The sequence below is a fragment of the Drosophila takahashii genome, chromosome 3L (genome assembly GCF_030179915.1).
Source record: "Drosophila takahashii strain IR98-3 E-12201 chromosome 3L, DtakHiC1v2, whole genome shotgun sequence".
NCBI lineage: Eukaryota > Metazoa > Arthropoda > Insecta > Diptera > Drosophilidae > Drosophila > Drosophila takahashii.
The window spans coordinates 9671299-9686076 of NC_091680.1; the positions used below are offsets into that span (position 1 = coordinate 9671299).

At 38.2% G+C, this 14778-nt stretch overlaps 1 protein-coding gene across 3 annotated transcripts in view; it reads right to left on the reverse strand.

The window, feature by feature from the left end:
• Positions 1–14778, reverse strand: part of Nrt (Neurotactin) — a 33060-nt gene that overhangs the window by 2981 nt on the left and 15301 nt on the right. The window contains exons 1-2 of one of the 3 annotated variants that reach the window (XM_017144383.3): positions 9417–9880; positions 3–649 (exon numbers count right to left, since the gene is read on the reverse strand). In XM_017144383.3, the coding sequence (XP_016999872.2) occupies positions 3–606 (604 nt within the window). In that variant the 5' untranslated portion in view covers positions 607–649; positions 9417–9880. Of the gene's footprint in view, positions 1–2; positions 650–718; positions 811–9416; positions 9881–14778 lie in introns of those variants that run through there. The other 2 variants (XM_070214584.1, XM_070214585.1) reach the window with 2 other exon arrangements.

The following is a 14778-nucleotide window of genomic DNA, read 5'->3' on the forward strand; positions in this document are numbered from 1 at the left end:
ACCCGACTTGGCATCGGCATCGCCGTTCACCAGCTGCTTCTTTTCCTTCTCGGCGGATGGTTTGCGGGCAAAGAAGTTACGCAGGCGCTCTCCCAGACCAGGACGAGATTTCTGATCATCCTTGCCGGTTGCGGTGGCGGCTTCTCCATTATCCTCCTTCTCCTTATCCTCCTCCTTTTCGAGCAACTCCCCTTCGGCTCCATCGCCCTCCGCCTTGGGCTTGCTCTTCATGAAGAAACCGGGCAGCTTGAGACCTCCGATCGGAATCTTCTTGGGCTTCACCTCGCGCTCCTCCTTGCTGATCTTCTTCTCATCGGCGCCCTCGGGTTTTGTGCCATTCTCGGCGGGAATATCAATGATTTCCTCTCCATTTCCTGGTTTGGATTTCTCTGGTTCGGCATCTTCGAGTTTCTTCTCGGCCACTGGCGAGGATTTCTTGCCAGCACTGGGAGATGCGGGCTTCGAGGTCTGCGGACTGGGTGTCTTCTCCTTGCAGTCCTCTTTTTTGTCCAGCATTTTGTCCGTTTCCTTGGGCTCCTCGAGAGCCTCCTGCTGGGCGGCTGTCGTCTCAGTGGGCGGCGTTTCCTTCTCTTCGAGTTCGCCCATTTTGTAGAGTCTTTAAGATCGTTTAGAGAACTCTGCGAGAATTCTGGAAAAAATAAAAACAAATATTTTTTTAGTTTATGTTACGGATTTCAGGTCCCATTGCAGGACAAACCTTGACTTAGTTGAGGAAATAACTAGGTTACACTTTGGCTCTGGTTTTTAAGTAACGATTTTTTTAGGGGATCTATGATCTAAGATCTATCACGATCGCTGGCTGAAATGCTTCTAGCTGCCGCTACCATCTGCACACGGTTTTTATACAGTTCTGGCAGAGAATTCCGATGGATCAGCAGCTGATCCTGGCAAATGGCAAGGCCTTTGTCCTTGCACAATTGCTCGAGGGTTTTCCTCGGCTTCTCTCTCTTTCTCTACCTGAAGAAGTCCTAGTTGAAAATCCTACCTGGAAAATGCTGCCCCACTCAGGTAGGCCGCGGAAATTTCGCTCGTATTTCCCTCAACATATCCCGGCAGCATGGCATTTCTTTTTCGGGGCGGGAAGACCGCAAATTTATTAAGCGAGCAGAACCAGCTGCATACCGATCAGTTTGTGATCCAATCCCCGTACCAGATCGTTTCCTTCTTAGGCTTTTCTTTGGTTTCCCTACTTTTCCCTTTTTTGGTACGTGCGCCTTGTCGCTTTTCACACGTGCCACGTTCTCGGAAAAACGTTCTTAATTAGCGAAAAACTATAAAATCAACGTGGAAAGCATCCAAGGACATTCGCCGCGTCTGAAACGCCGTTCGCAGCGGGATTGCAGTAGCAAATCACGTCCAGACCAATTGACCGCACCAGAAACTGCCAGAAGTCATGAGAATTTTCTATTTTTCAAAGTCCTTTCTTGACTTTACCTGACTTTTTTAATGATCCTGACATTAGAATGACATTAGTTCAGCGGCAAGTAAAAAACGTGATCATTTAAAAAAGATTTGCGTTTCAGACATATTATATTCAAGACAGAATGCACTTCCTTGTCCTAAGAATAGTACTAGGAATGATCTCATGAATTCGATTCTGATGAGTAAAGTCAGAAAATAATACTAGGAATGATCTCATGAAATCGATTCTGACTTGCATGTGCTTATCAATGATTTTTTGTAGAAAATAGTTTTACATTTTAATCTCAATTCCATTTTTCGTTCATTTGACCCAGTAAATTTATCTCCATGTCACTGCACTGCCTGTCTAGTCTCATTATTTCCCCATTGAGAGTATTACAAGTCCATTACTCGCACGCATGAAACCCAAACCCACACGACATGGAAGATATGGCAAAGGAAAAACGATGCCAAGTCGCGACCTCTGTCATGTAAATCAACCGAAATTCCATTAAAATGTGAACTTTAAGTTCAAAATGCGTTGCGTGCCATAATCTGCCATCATTATCAGTTCATTCTCTCGGTTTTCCCGCTTTCGGGCGATTTGGTCAACTGGAAGAGTGACACCGCCGAGGAAAAGCACAGAATGGAAATGTAGAAAAATCGAAAGCAACTCGACCAAGTTGCGTATCGAAAGTGAAAAGAGTGTCACACATGGGAATGAGTTGGGTTGCAACAACGCGACAACGCATTACAATCCAATTGAATCGGATTTCAAAGTATTACCACGACTGGGAAAGGCGGGAAAGGGCGGAGATAAGTTTCTGTCTGGGCAGAAGTGTAGAAAAGTCATGGGGCCAGAAGAGGCATATAAGCTTCCTTGTTGTTCTTGCCGCAGCCGTCTATATAGTGGTACTCGTACTATTCCCTTCTCCAAACAGAAGCAGGTCAAAGTAATTACAGTTCACTGGAACTGGAGTATCTTCGGGCACTATCTTGAATGTGGATCTTTATAGTGCGCACTAATACTAAAAAATCTTGACACATCTATAAAACGTAAGGCTTTGAAATGATTCTGGCAAAAACGCAATTAAATCTTTATTGTCTTACTTTCGAATAAAGTTCTTGATAGACAGGTCAATAAAAAATATAATTTTAAAAGAAAAGTTTATTTTTATGCGAAACAAGTGTAGTCTGCTATTTACTAGAATTTTTAGAAGTAAAAAAAAGTATACAAATATATTATTTTTATAAATAGTCCCTAAAATATATTTACTTTTTTGTAACCCACTGTCCATGCAATTATTAATTGAAGGCAAGTTAAGGAATAGCAAAAACTTTACTATTTATAGGGCTATCCGCAGACAAATTCCTCACAGCGATCATTGTTAATTAGCTGAGAAATGTCTATGGAAGTGTCTGTTTCAGTGGGGGATCAAACAAACAAAGTTGACGCACCCAAAACGCAATGAAAAACGCTAAAAAGGAAAATCGTTCCATGTCGTCAAGTCACGCACTCCACCCATTTTACGCCCCATCCTGCTTTTTTGCTGGATTCTTTGCGGCATATGTGACCGGCCTGTAATTGGTCTTGGCTCGTAAATTAAATCAAATTCGAAACTTGCGTTTGACATGCAATTCGACTTCCTTCTCATAGCCGACACCCCGACCCTGCTTCCTTTTTTATTATCCCTGAATTTCATCCCGCTCTTTGTTTTTTTAGTGCTACACATGGAAATTGCCGTTAAAACATAAAAAGTTGACCACAACGTGTTGGGGGATACAGTGGTATAAGGTTTAAGCAAAAACTACAACACAAAAACTTAATATAAATTCAACGTTTTTTTAAAATCGTTTATAAATCTTAGATATTCAATATAGATCATTTTTCTTATCGATTACTCTACATAGATAAGGAATTTTAAAGAATTTAGTTTGCACATTTTTGAGGGATAATTTAAAATTATTAATTTTGTAAAATTTAGTTACTCATTTCAATACAAATATATATAGATTAAATATATATATACATTAGATATATAAATCCACTAAAATGTCTGACATAAAAAATAAAATATCTTGAATTTTTCCACCACTGTCCCAAAAATCATACAAGATTATCCTGCAACATGAGCAACCAATATCTCCCCTCAACCAACCACCAAAAACCCTCGTAGTTCCCAACTCTAGCGCAACAAATAAATTCTGGTAAAATATCTCGTATCTCGAAACATGTCAAGAAACACTTTGAAATGCATAAAAATGCAATTGCTTTAGGCCATTTATTCTGCCTGAGGGAGTGAAAAGCAGGGCCATGTTGAATTGGGAGGTTTAGTTGGGGGAGATAACCGCCCGTCATGAGTGAGAAAGCGACAACTGGTACAAAAGTTTTGGACACAAACTGCCGCCAAAGACGCAACCTGTGCCTCTGTTGCTGTTACTCATTCCATTTTGTAATATAAGGGGGCACTGTGCTATAAACAGGGGTATATAGTATTAAGTCTCAGGGCAGTTTTAGATTTTAAACTTGGAAAACGTATTGAAATCTAGAGTTTAAAACTTACTTACTTTCAAAATACATAGTATGTCCTAATTCAAATTTATCAAATTATCAAAATAAAGACTTTTCACAATAAATACTTGAAATTCTAAGTTAAATGTTGAAAATGTTCAATTTATTTTTAATGAAAAAATGTTATACTTTGGAAGTGAATTACTGGATATCACTTAGTCGCAATATCAAGTTATATTATTTTTACTATGTTTTTTTTTAGCCCAACTAACGGCAGCGAAGCATGAAACGAAAACAGTGCGAAGGAAATGACAACAGGAGTGGGGAGGAATTAAAGGGGAAAAACGAATGATAGGGGGAAAACAGAAGCAAGGGGAGGGGCGTGGGAGGTTTTACCGATCTACGTCCTGTTATTATTATTTATTACATTTCCTCTTGCCTTCCTATATTTTGTGGCCAGAAAAAAATTGCTGCTGCCACCCGCCGCCAGATGGCGTCTTAGCGTCCATTTGTCGTGTGCGTGCGAACAGGCAGTAAAATGTGTGAGCGAGATGCCAGGAGGTGGATAATAAAAAATAGAAAAAGGACACACTATTTTGACATGCACTTTTCAGAGTGCCTTTGTGAGTGGGCGCCGTTTATGCTCAATTAAACAGGATATTTGAACAATTTCAGGACACTCCGCAACCTGGACATTTAGATCTGCTGATAAAAAAGAGCTTTAGTCCTGCAACTCTTGCTTATAATTATATGTGCGAGGAAATTTGTCTAGACAGTCAAAGCAATAAAAGACATAATTGCTATACAATTTTATAAACCACACACAGCCAAAAAATTAACATTATTTTAGAGAAGAATATTTTGTACCCCTAAAACAAAGAGAATAAGATTTAAGACCAACAATCTCGGATTTTATTTTTTTAGAGCAGAAAAATATACACACAAAAACTGTATAAATTCGCAAAACAAAGAAGAACAAGAGAGAACGCTATAGTCGGGTGCCCCGACTATCAGATACCCGTTACTCAGCTAAAGGAAGTGCGAAGGAGATGGAGTTAAAAACTTTAATCCGCCGTAACTTTTTAACGAATGGTCCGATTTAAAAAATTTCTTCTACATTTCGATAGGTATTGATAAACACCATAAAACTGCATTTTTACTTTTCCGAAATATTGAAATTTTTAAAATCGTATATAAGCGATTGTGGGCGTTATAGGGGGCGTGGCACCGTTTTGAAACAAACTTGCGCTGCGTAGGAACTCCTAGAATCTGCATGCAAAATGTCAATCCTCTAGCTTTTATAGTTTCCGAGATCTCAGCGTTCATACAGACAGACAGACAGACAGACAGACAGACAGACGGACAGACAGACGGACAGACGGACATGGCTAGATCGACTCGGCTAGTGATCCTGATCAAGAATATATATAGTTTATAGGGTCGGAAACGCTTCCTTCTGCCTGTTACATACTTTTGCACGAATCTAGTATACCCTTTTACTCTACGAGTAACGGGTATAAAAATTATTAACTATTTACTTTATTAAAATTTTGGTTTTCTTTCTTTCAGTGCACTCATTTTCCCTACTCAAAGCACCTGCAATCAGCGTTTTAGATTCAATAACCTCAGGCCAAATAATTTTTCAATTTGCGCCTCCAATTTCCATGACGGAAAAGAGGCAGACGACGAGGGAAATCGCAAAACTCCTAACGAAGTCAATTTGTCATCCGGACGCCATGCTAATGGACTTCTGGTCGGGATTGGGCCTCCTTACAAAATCCCCTCGGGTCATTTTAAAATCAACTTTTAATATTCTGATCTAACGATTTATCATGCCGTGCTGTGGATTTTGGTTCAAATTACTTAATTTCATGGCAATTTATTGAAGTTGGCCAAGTGGGAGAATGGAAAATGATGAGCCACATATTCGCCAGGCAATCAAAAGAAGGGTGATTAATGAACAGATCTGACACGTGTTCAAAAAACAATGCGGAAGGGGTCAGAATTAAGAAGGGGGAGTAAAGTTCACTCGAGCATAAGGTACAGTTAAAAAATATAGAGCTTATAGAAAAAAAAAACAAAAAACGATCTAGAAAGCACTACAAAAAGTAACTGATACCAAAATTCAAGAGTTTCAATTTCTAAATCTTGAAAATTAATTTTTAAAAAAATTTTTGATGGATTTTATTTTTAAAACAAGAGAGAACGCTATAGTCGGGTTGGTGTCCCGACTATCTAATACCCGTCACTCCGCTAAAGGGAGTGCGAACGCTGTGTCTGGTTGGTGTCCCGACTAATAATCGTAACTCAGCTAAAGGGAGTGCGAGGGAGATAGATATATGTTGACAATTTATAAATCGTATAACTTTTTAATGAATGGTCCGATTTGAAAAATGTCTTCTACATTTCGATAGGTATAAATATACACAACAAAATTGCATTTATACTTCTCGGAAATTTTTAAAGATGTGGGCGCAGGACCCATTTTAAAATCGTTTGTGGGCGATTGTGGGCGTTAGAGGGGGCGTGGCGCTTGGCTAAAATAAACTTGCGCTGCGTAGGAAGCCAAAGAATATGTGTGGGAAATCTCAACCTTCTAGCTTTTGTAGTTTCTGAGATCTCAGCGTTCATACAGACAGACAGACGGACAGACAGACGGACAGACGGACAGACGGACAGACGGACAGACGGACATGGCTAGATCGACTCGGCTAGTGATCCTGATCAAGAATATATATACTTTATGGGGTCGGAAACGCTTCCTTCTAGCTGTTACATACTTTTGCACGAATCTAGTATACCCTTTTACTCTATGAGTAACGGGTATAAATATTGTTTAAGGTTGAAACCTTTTACCAAAAAGGTTTTAATTTTTTTTAGTGCATAAGAGGTGGAGAAACCAGAAACCGCAAAACCCAAAGGTTCATACACGTGCGATGTGAATTCTCATTCGTCTCCCCTCTTGTTATTTTGATGGATAATAATCTCCTGGGGCAGGTAGAGAGCGGAAATTGGTAAACGAGCAAAGAGTTCCACAAACCTCAAAGGATCTACGGAAGGCGCCTAGTTCTGGGACAAGGGGATTTGAAAAAAAAAAAAAATGGAGCTTGGAGTGGGAACAGCAAACAAAGTCGGAATGAGATTTCCACTTCAAACAGAGCATTTTTATGAATTTGTAATTACACTCGAGGGACAAACAACACTTGAAGATATGGATGGGATAACCTTGAGTTGCGATGTTTGCTTAGTTCCCGGGAATTATCTGGGAATTCTTATGATTTTGGGTAATTTTGGTCAAGAAACCAAATACCTAGTTTAAAAAATATAATTTTAATAAAATGTTAAAGCAATTTAAGGCGTTGTTATTATTTTGTCTGAATCAATTCACCTTTTGTTATTAGGATGGGATTTTTATTACTACCATTAAAGCAAACTTAGTGAAATACAGAGCAACTGAAATACGGAGCATCTTGAAGTCTGCTCAGTACAGTACCTAGGATCAATCCAACGCATGGCTGTCTTTCCCATTATATCATTTAATTTTATTGCACATTTTCTTCTAGCACGACGTTCCTTTTTCAGTCAGATAAGCAAAGATTTCCTTCAAGATAGCAACTCTGAGAATTCCTTGAAGCCAAACTCCTCGCCGGGCAATTGAAATTGTCAACAGAAAATATTTATGATTTGCGCTGGGGTTCCTTGTAACCCTCATTAGTCAATTGTCAGCAGCTCTTGAGGGGATCCGAGTTTTGGGATCTTATCCCAGCACTTGACTTTCAAGTTCTCATTGCTGATGGATTTACAATTTCCTAAATGAAAACTCCATTTTCGTTTAAATTGTTTGACCATGAACTCTGCATGTAAAGCGTTGGATTGTTTATCTTTGAGAACGAGAAAAAGTGTTGAAAATTGTGTTTGGTATTCTTCTAGCATTTTCCTTGTTGTGTTTTTCCTTAATTGTTGTTTACTTTTCAAGTGAAAGCGGGCAACTTGCATAAGAAACAACAATTTCAAATTGAATTGTAAAGAAGAAAAACTTTTGATTACACACACATTTTGGGGTAAAGTGAGAAAATGAGATACTGTGGCACACTCATCAACATCATCGTGGCTGTCGGCTTTTGTCTTTTGAAAACTTGGCAAAACAATGAGGGAAGTTGGAGTGAAAAGTCAAGGGGGAGTTGCCTCAATAAATCTCTTTCCGAATGCAAATGTTGCGTCAGCTTGGCGTCTTCACTGCTTCCTACCCTATTTTTTTGTGCCCCTGCTTTGTTGATGTTTTCCTTGCTTTTTAGTTACCCGATTCCCCGGAAGTCTTTTTCTAGAGCGAATCGAAAAGTAGCAGCTGCCAACTCGAACTTTCTCTGGAGATCCCGGGAATTCGTGATCTTTTCCCTGCGCCTATTAATTCATCATTGAATTATTGCTTTTTTTCCCGGTATCCCTTCAATGGTTTCCTTTCCATTTGTTTACTGAATCACTTTTTGGGGATTTATTCTAGCTGGCGTCTGCCTATGCATACAAATGATCAAAAAGGGTCGTCCTATTTTTGGAGCAACTCCATCCACAACTCTGTGAATGTTGATGGATTGAAATATCTGAGGATTAGCACACATTATGTTTATGAAATGTTCAAAAGGATTTGTCAGGGCTGTGATTTATATCAAATGGTTATGTTTCTTGCATGGAGCAGTGACACATGCCATTAGAAAGGATGGAAAATTAGAAATAAAGAGGGGAAAGAGCTGTCTGATCATTGACACGAGCCATTAGACCCCAAGACGCATATGATGATGATGATGGGTGTGCGACGTTACGGAGGGATTATACCAATGAATCGTGAAGTCCCATTAATCTTATTAGGAGCTTGAAATAAAATGTTTGTGGAGACGCCTTTTAAATTGTTTTGGTAAGATTTTTCTTCGGTAATTATGGCTTGTGTAGGATTAAAAATTAATTTAATGAGATCTAGGGATTAAGGCCGAAAATTTTTTTCCAAAGATTCTAAATAAGTAAAACATAATGATATGTTCATGTTTTGTAGAAATTGAATCTTAAACTTTAAAACTTTAATTTGTTGTATCCACAAAATATGCTATTTGGGATCATTTTAAAATTATAATATGTTACTGTTTAATTAAAGCTTAATATTTTCTATGTCTGGTATTTTACAAATAAAAAATTTTTTTCTTTGATACCAACTCTGAGCGGAAAACCTGTACATCTACAAATCTCATAATTTAAAAAATATTTTTCGAACTTATGGATCCATCTGTAATGATGGTGACAAAAATCTTAATTTCAAATGGTACTACGCTCAACTGGATCTAAGAACTTTTAGAAATTTTAAGACAACAAAAATTATATATATTTTTGGCATATGGAAAAATAAATTCCTCTCGTTTATAAAACATTTTTTTTTCAATCTGCTATTCAATTTTTCATTTCCCTGAGGTCCTTTACCTCGAATTTTGATTCATACCTTATGTTCAAATCACGCAAACACGATGTGATGTCGTTGAAATGTGGCAATTGGGAATAATCCTTCAATCCGTGGAAACAGCGGGGGGCATAAATGGGCCCGATGTCCTTCCTGCAGGACACTTAGGTGTGTATAACAAACGTAGAGATTTTTTGATTTATTGCGGCTTTTCTTTTATTCACTCTTTCGGCACAGAGCAAAACAAAATTCACAAAAATAGTTGCGGTGTTTTTTCTGGTTTTACTTGTGTTAATATATTATTTGCACTATATACACAATAGGAATACAAAAGATATTCCTCTTTTGCGCCGATTTTGATTTTGTTTTCTTTTTGACCGCGACTGCTGGGCGAGAGTGTGTGTTGCTGTTGCAGGATGGTGTGCGATGGGAAAACGAGGCGACCGGAGCAGAGGAAAAAGCGTGCGGTTTCCAGAAGAGCGTGACTCTGTCTGACGCTGGCTCGGATTCCATTTCCACAGCGGCAGTGGTAGAGCAGCAAGAGCCGCACCAACCAACCAACCACTGGAAGTGGAAACGGCTCTCTTATTGTCACTCTCGCGCTCTCGTTGTGGCAAGAAATGAATATGGGATTTCGGTTTATCGAGCTATAAACACAAAAATTTATCTTTAAAAAAATATGTGTGATTAAAAAAATCTGATAATATTAATAGGAAGGATCGGAAAAAAAAAGTTAAAAAAAATTCTAGCTTTCAAATATTACCTTCTACTCTTAGGAATATTATTTTTTAAATATATTTGAATTTCGAGTTAAATATTTAAAAAATCGGATCACTATATCATATAGCTGCCTAAGGAACGGTCGAAAAAATAAATGGAAATTAATAGGAAAAAAATATCTTTGTTGATTTTTATTACATTCTTTTCTACTCTGGGATATGACTATTATTAAATATTTCCTAATTTCGATTTTAATTTTAAAAAGATCGAACTACTATATCATATAGCTGCCATAGAAACGATCGAAAAATTAATGTGAAATAATAGGTATTTTAACATTTTTGCGATTTGTAAAGCTAGCTTCCTTTCTTGTTCTCTCTGTTATTAAATAAGCAGTTCACCATTTTCTTGTGACGATTGATCCTTAATATTGAGAATTTAGAAAGGACTCCTCACTGAATAAAATATTAAGATTTATTTTATAATATTCTAGTATCTCTAGAAACAAATAATATAAATAATAATATATTTATTTAATAAATATTTATTATCCTTCAAAAACTACAACTCTGTCTAAGAATCAAATGGGTCCTCCAGGAATTTATTTATTCCTATAAAATAAGTCATACTCTCTTTTGTTAGAACATACAATTTAATTGTCCCACTGTGCACTGGAAGCGGTTTTCTGAGTGTGCTGCCGCTCTTATTTTCTCTCTCACAGAACAGCCGGCTTGGGCCATGTGTTTGTGGGAAAGGGGAGAGGAGGGTGCACCCGCATAGGGGTGGCTGGAAGGCAGAAGCAGCAGACTCTCTCCTGCACTCTCTTACTCTCTCCATGCATTGCTTTGTTTTCCTGTACAGTAAATGCAAAATGTTCAAATAGTGTTTTTTATAGAGTGCATATTGTAATTTTGGTAAGGTATTTGTTATGCTTGAATAAGAGATCTTGTAAAGATTTGGCTTGGAGCAACCTGGAAAAAAAACGGATCGAGTAAAATATTCTTAACGGTTGTTCAAATTTAGGAACGTAAGTCTAATCCTTTAAAAAATAACTCCTATAAAAAAATTGATGGTAAAGTAGTATGTTGGTCCTCTGAAAGGGTATCTTAAGGTTCGGGTTTCTAATATAGTACTTTGCTTTGTTGTCCTTTCTGTAAAGGAAGGACGGTAACAAAAGAAAACCGGCTGGACGAAGTTTGTTGATAGGGGATTTCGGTTTGGGTTAAGGTTTTGATTTCGGTTTCGAAACTCGTTTTCGAATGCGCATCAATTGGCAAGTGCTGAAGCGCAGTTTATACCGACAAGACATCTGGCGTATGTAGGGAAATTCCAAGTCCTGATGCGTCATTACAGCACTAACCCTTGCGTACCCAGCCCAACACCCCTTTTTTGGCATAGGATTTCATATCCCTACCCCTGAGAATATCCACTTCTTTTTTGAGGTAAATTAAATATGATAATTTCTCACGTCAACTCTTGCGCAATGTTTTTATTGATATTAAAAACAAGAGAGAACGCTATAGGCGGGTTGGTGTCCCGACTATCTAATACCCGTCACTCAGCTAAAGGGAGTGCGAGGGAGATAGATATATTCAATTTTTTTGATTGCATATAACTTTTTAATGAATGGTCCGAATTGAAAAATGTCTTCTACATTTCGATAGGTATAAATATACACAACAAAATTGCATTTATACTTCTCGGAAATCTTTAAAGATGTGGGTGCCAGACACATTCTAAAATCGTTAGTGGGCGATTGTGGGCGTTAGAGGGGGCGTAGGAAGCCCAATAATATGTGTCGGAAATCTCAACCTTCTAGCTTTTGTAGTTTCCGAGATCTCAGCGGGTATAATGAATAATTAAATTCCTTTGCGATTTCTATAAATAAAAATCTTTACGTTAAATATAGAACAAAGTTCGGATTTAAATGTGATCAAAAATTATAAACATTATAGATTTATATTGAACTTGGGCCAGTTGAATGATTTGAGCAGTAGCCATGACGACACGTGCTAGGAATGGATTAATGGTCGTTTCTACACATACCTTATCCCCCTTCCCGGTAGTCAGACCCCCGTACCCCTACCCACATGTCAACAACTTTCACGCCCCGAACTATGAGGGTTCCCTATTTCATTGTGGAGCTACGGAAGCATTTCATTAGACATGATGTTAGGCGACATCTGCTACCGAAAAAAGGGAGCAAATGTCGTAGGAAACTATAAAATGTGAAGGTAGGCTCGAGTTACGTTGGAGTTTGACGCATGCCTGTCACGTAGGAGGGAAGGATCAAAAAGTGATCGCATCGGATCATTATCATGATTGCAAATGGGAACGAGGAAACCCGCAAAATGTGGGACGGAAAAGCAAGGAAGTGGAGGAGCGAACACATGTTGTTGTCTTGTTTCACATTCTGTGTGGGTTGCTCGGATAGAATAATTAACAAGTTTAATTTAAATTTGAACCGGAAACAGTTGAAACCGAAAACGCAGACGAAGACTTTAAGAAATTCGGGGGAGTCTTCTTTCTAAATACCCCCACGATATGTAATTCAATCAACCAATGATTCGGTTTCAATATGCCGAGTTAAACCCCAAAAAAGCCGCTTAATGTTCAAGCTCAATTATATGGCTTTTTGTGTGGGGTGCGGTGCTTATTCCTCCGCCCACTTGCCATCCCATAAACGCCTCAAAGTCGACTACAAATAGCGAACAAGGAAGTTGCACATAAAATTCGTCTTGTTTTAGCCCCGTTGAAAATTATGTTCGGACATAAAAAAACCGAAACTTTTGTTGCCTACCCACTACAACTCAGTGAACCACTCTTAACCACCCACTTGGTCTGAGGGCAACCACAAAAGTTACTGTTTTATTTACCCAACCATCCCGGCAAAGGGCGAGGCTGGTGTTTCAGGACGAGGATTGGACTTTGGGATGCGGGACATGTGGCGAACAACAGGCGCAGCAAGTGTTAAGGTGGTGTTGTGGCGCCCCTTAATGGAATCAGTCCCCCAGAACCCCAGACGACTTGCCTGCCCAGATAAAACATGAAACGCTTTTAAGTGTTCCTCGCAGCTGAGGTTAAACACCTCAAAAGGCGACTCACTGCGTCTGGAAAAGAGCTGAGAGGGTTTTTTGGTGGTGCAGGGAATCCCCCCGAGCAACTATATATGCAGAACTTTGCCTGTGGGCTGATCAAATTAAATCGAAGGTGGAGATCATAACCAAGTTTAGATTAAACTTTGGAAAAGTAAGGATTCCTGGTGTAGATGGAAATAGAGTTCGGTTTAATAAAGCCTTTGAATAAGAAATATTTTTAAGAATTTATATTTAGTCATTTCTTGTGAGGCGTGTTAATAAAGATTGTGTCCACTTCGGTTTATAACAAAAAAAAAAAAAAAAAATTTATTAAAAAACCTTTAGAAAAATGTAAAAAGTTCCAATTATTAAAAAAAATACATTTCCCTTAGGACATGGTAGAAAAATCGACTTAAAACTCTACTCCAAACTAGATTTTTCCCATTTCCAGCCACATTTTTCCCCTCTGAGCCATCAATTAAGGAACCAATTCGCCTTAAGATGACTAAACTCTCCAAGGGTCAATGTGTCCCATTCACCGGGCAATCAAAACAGACCATTGATACTTTTGAGCTGCTGTAACAATATAAAACCTTACAGCCACAAGAGGAAGATGAAAGATGTGCACACAAAAGATGAAAACCGAAATGCACAAATAGGCATTGAAAACGAAAACAGAGTCTTTAGTAATCTTCAGTGACACAATAAGGTAAAAGAAAGAAAAGTGAAGAGGCAGCAGTATACAAAAAGGGAAAATGTACAACGAAGAAGAGATACTGCCTGCATGCGTGAGTCAAGTAAGTGGAAATAATCGCAGACAATAGAAGAAACCGGGGAGCTCCTCTTATGTGCATCAGAATCTCCAGCCTTAGCTGCAGCTACTTCTCAGATACTTCTACTGGCATCCGAAGTGCGAAGTCAAAATGACAATCCCGGGCAGCTCCAGATGCAGAGTGCATAAAGTCAGCGCTGCAGAGTCGTTGCACTTTTTAAAGTGTCGCACTCTCCGCAGAAAAAGACCCAATAAGAAGTTACTGAGACTGAGACTTTCGTCTTCGCTTGAAAGTCAGTGGCGGATTAACTCTCAAAACTGTCGGTGTCACAGTGGCAGCAGCATTAGGGAAAATAACTACAAACTTAATTTTTTTTAGAAATATAATATTCTAACGTTCTGGGAAGATTATAAGACATAGCACATTATAATAATACTGTTTATATATTTTCTTTATACAGCAAATGATTCTTACTTTTAAACATTTGATAGTCTTTAGCTTAGTAGAACGGGAATTAATTTTTCTTAGCTTTAAAAATCTAAAAATTGTATAACATTTTCTGAAAACTATAACTTTAACATAATTTTAATTTTTTTAAGTTTAATTTTCAAATTCCAAATTCGTTTTTTTTATTCCGATAGAATTCTGTCCCAAAAAATCCAAACTTCAATTTTTTCGGCATTTGGATGGAAAAGACTTAATATAAAATATTTTAGAAATTGTTTCCCCAGAAATATGGCGTTTTAAAGGATTTTCTAGGATATAAAGTCCTATGTAATTAAATTGTGGTCATTATTTCTCTGGTAAAGCCGAATCAAATCCACTGTGCTGCAG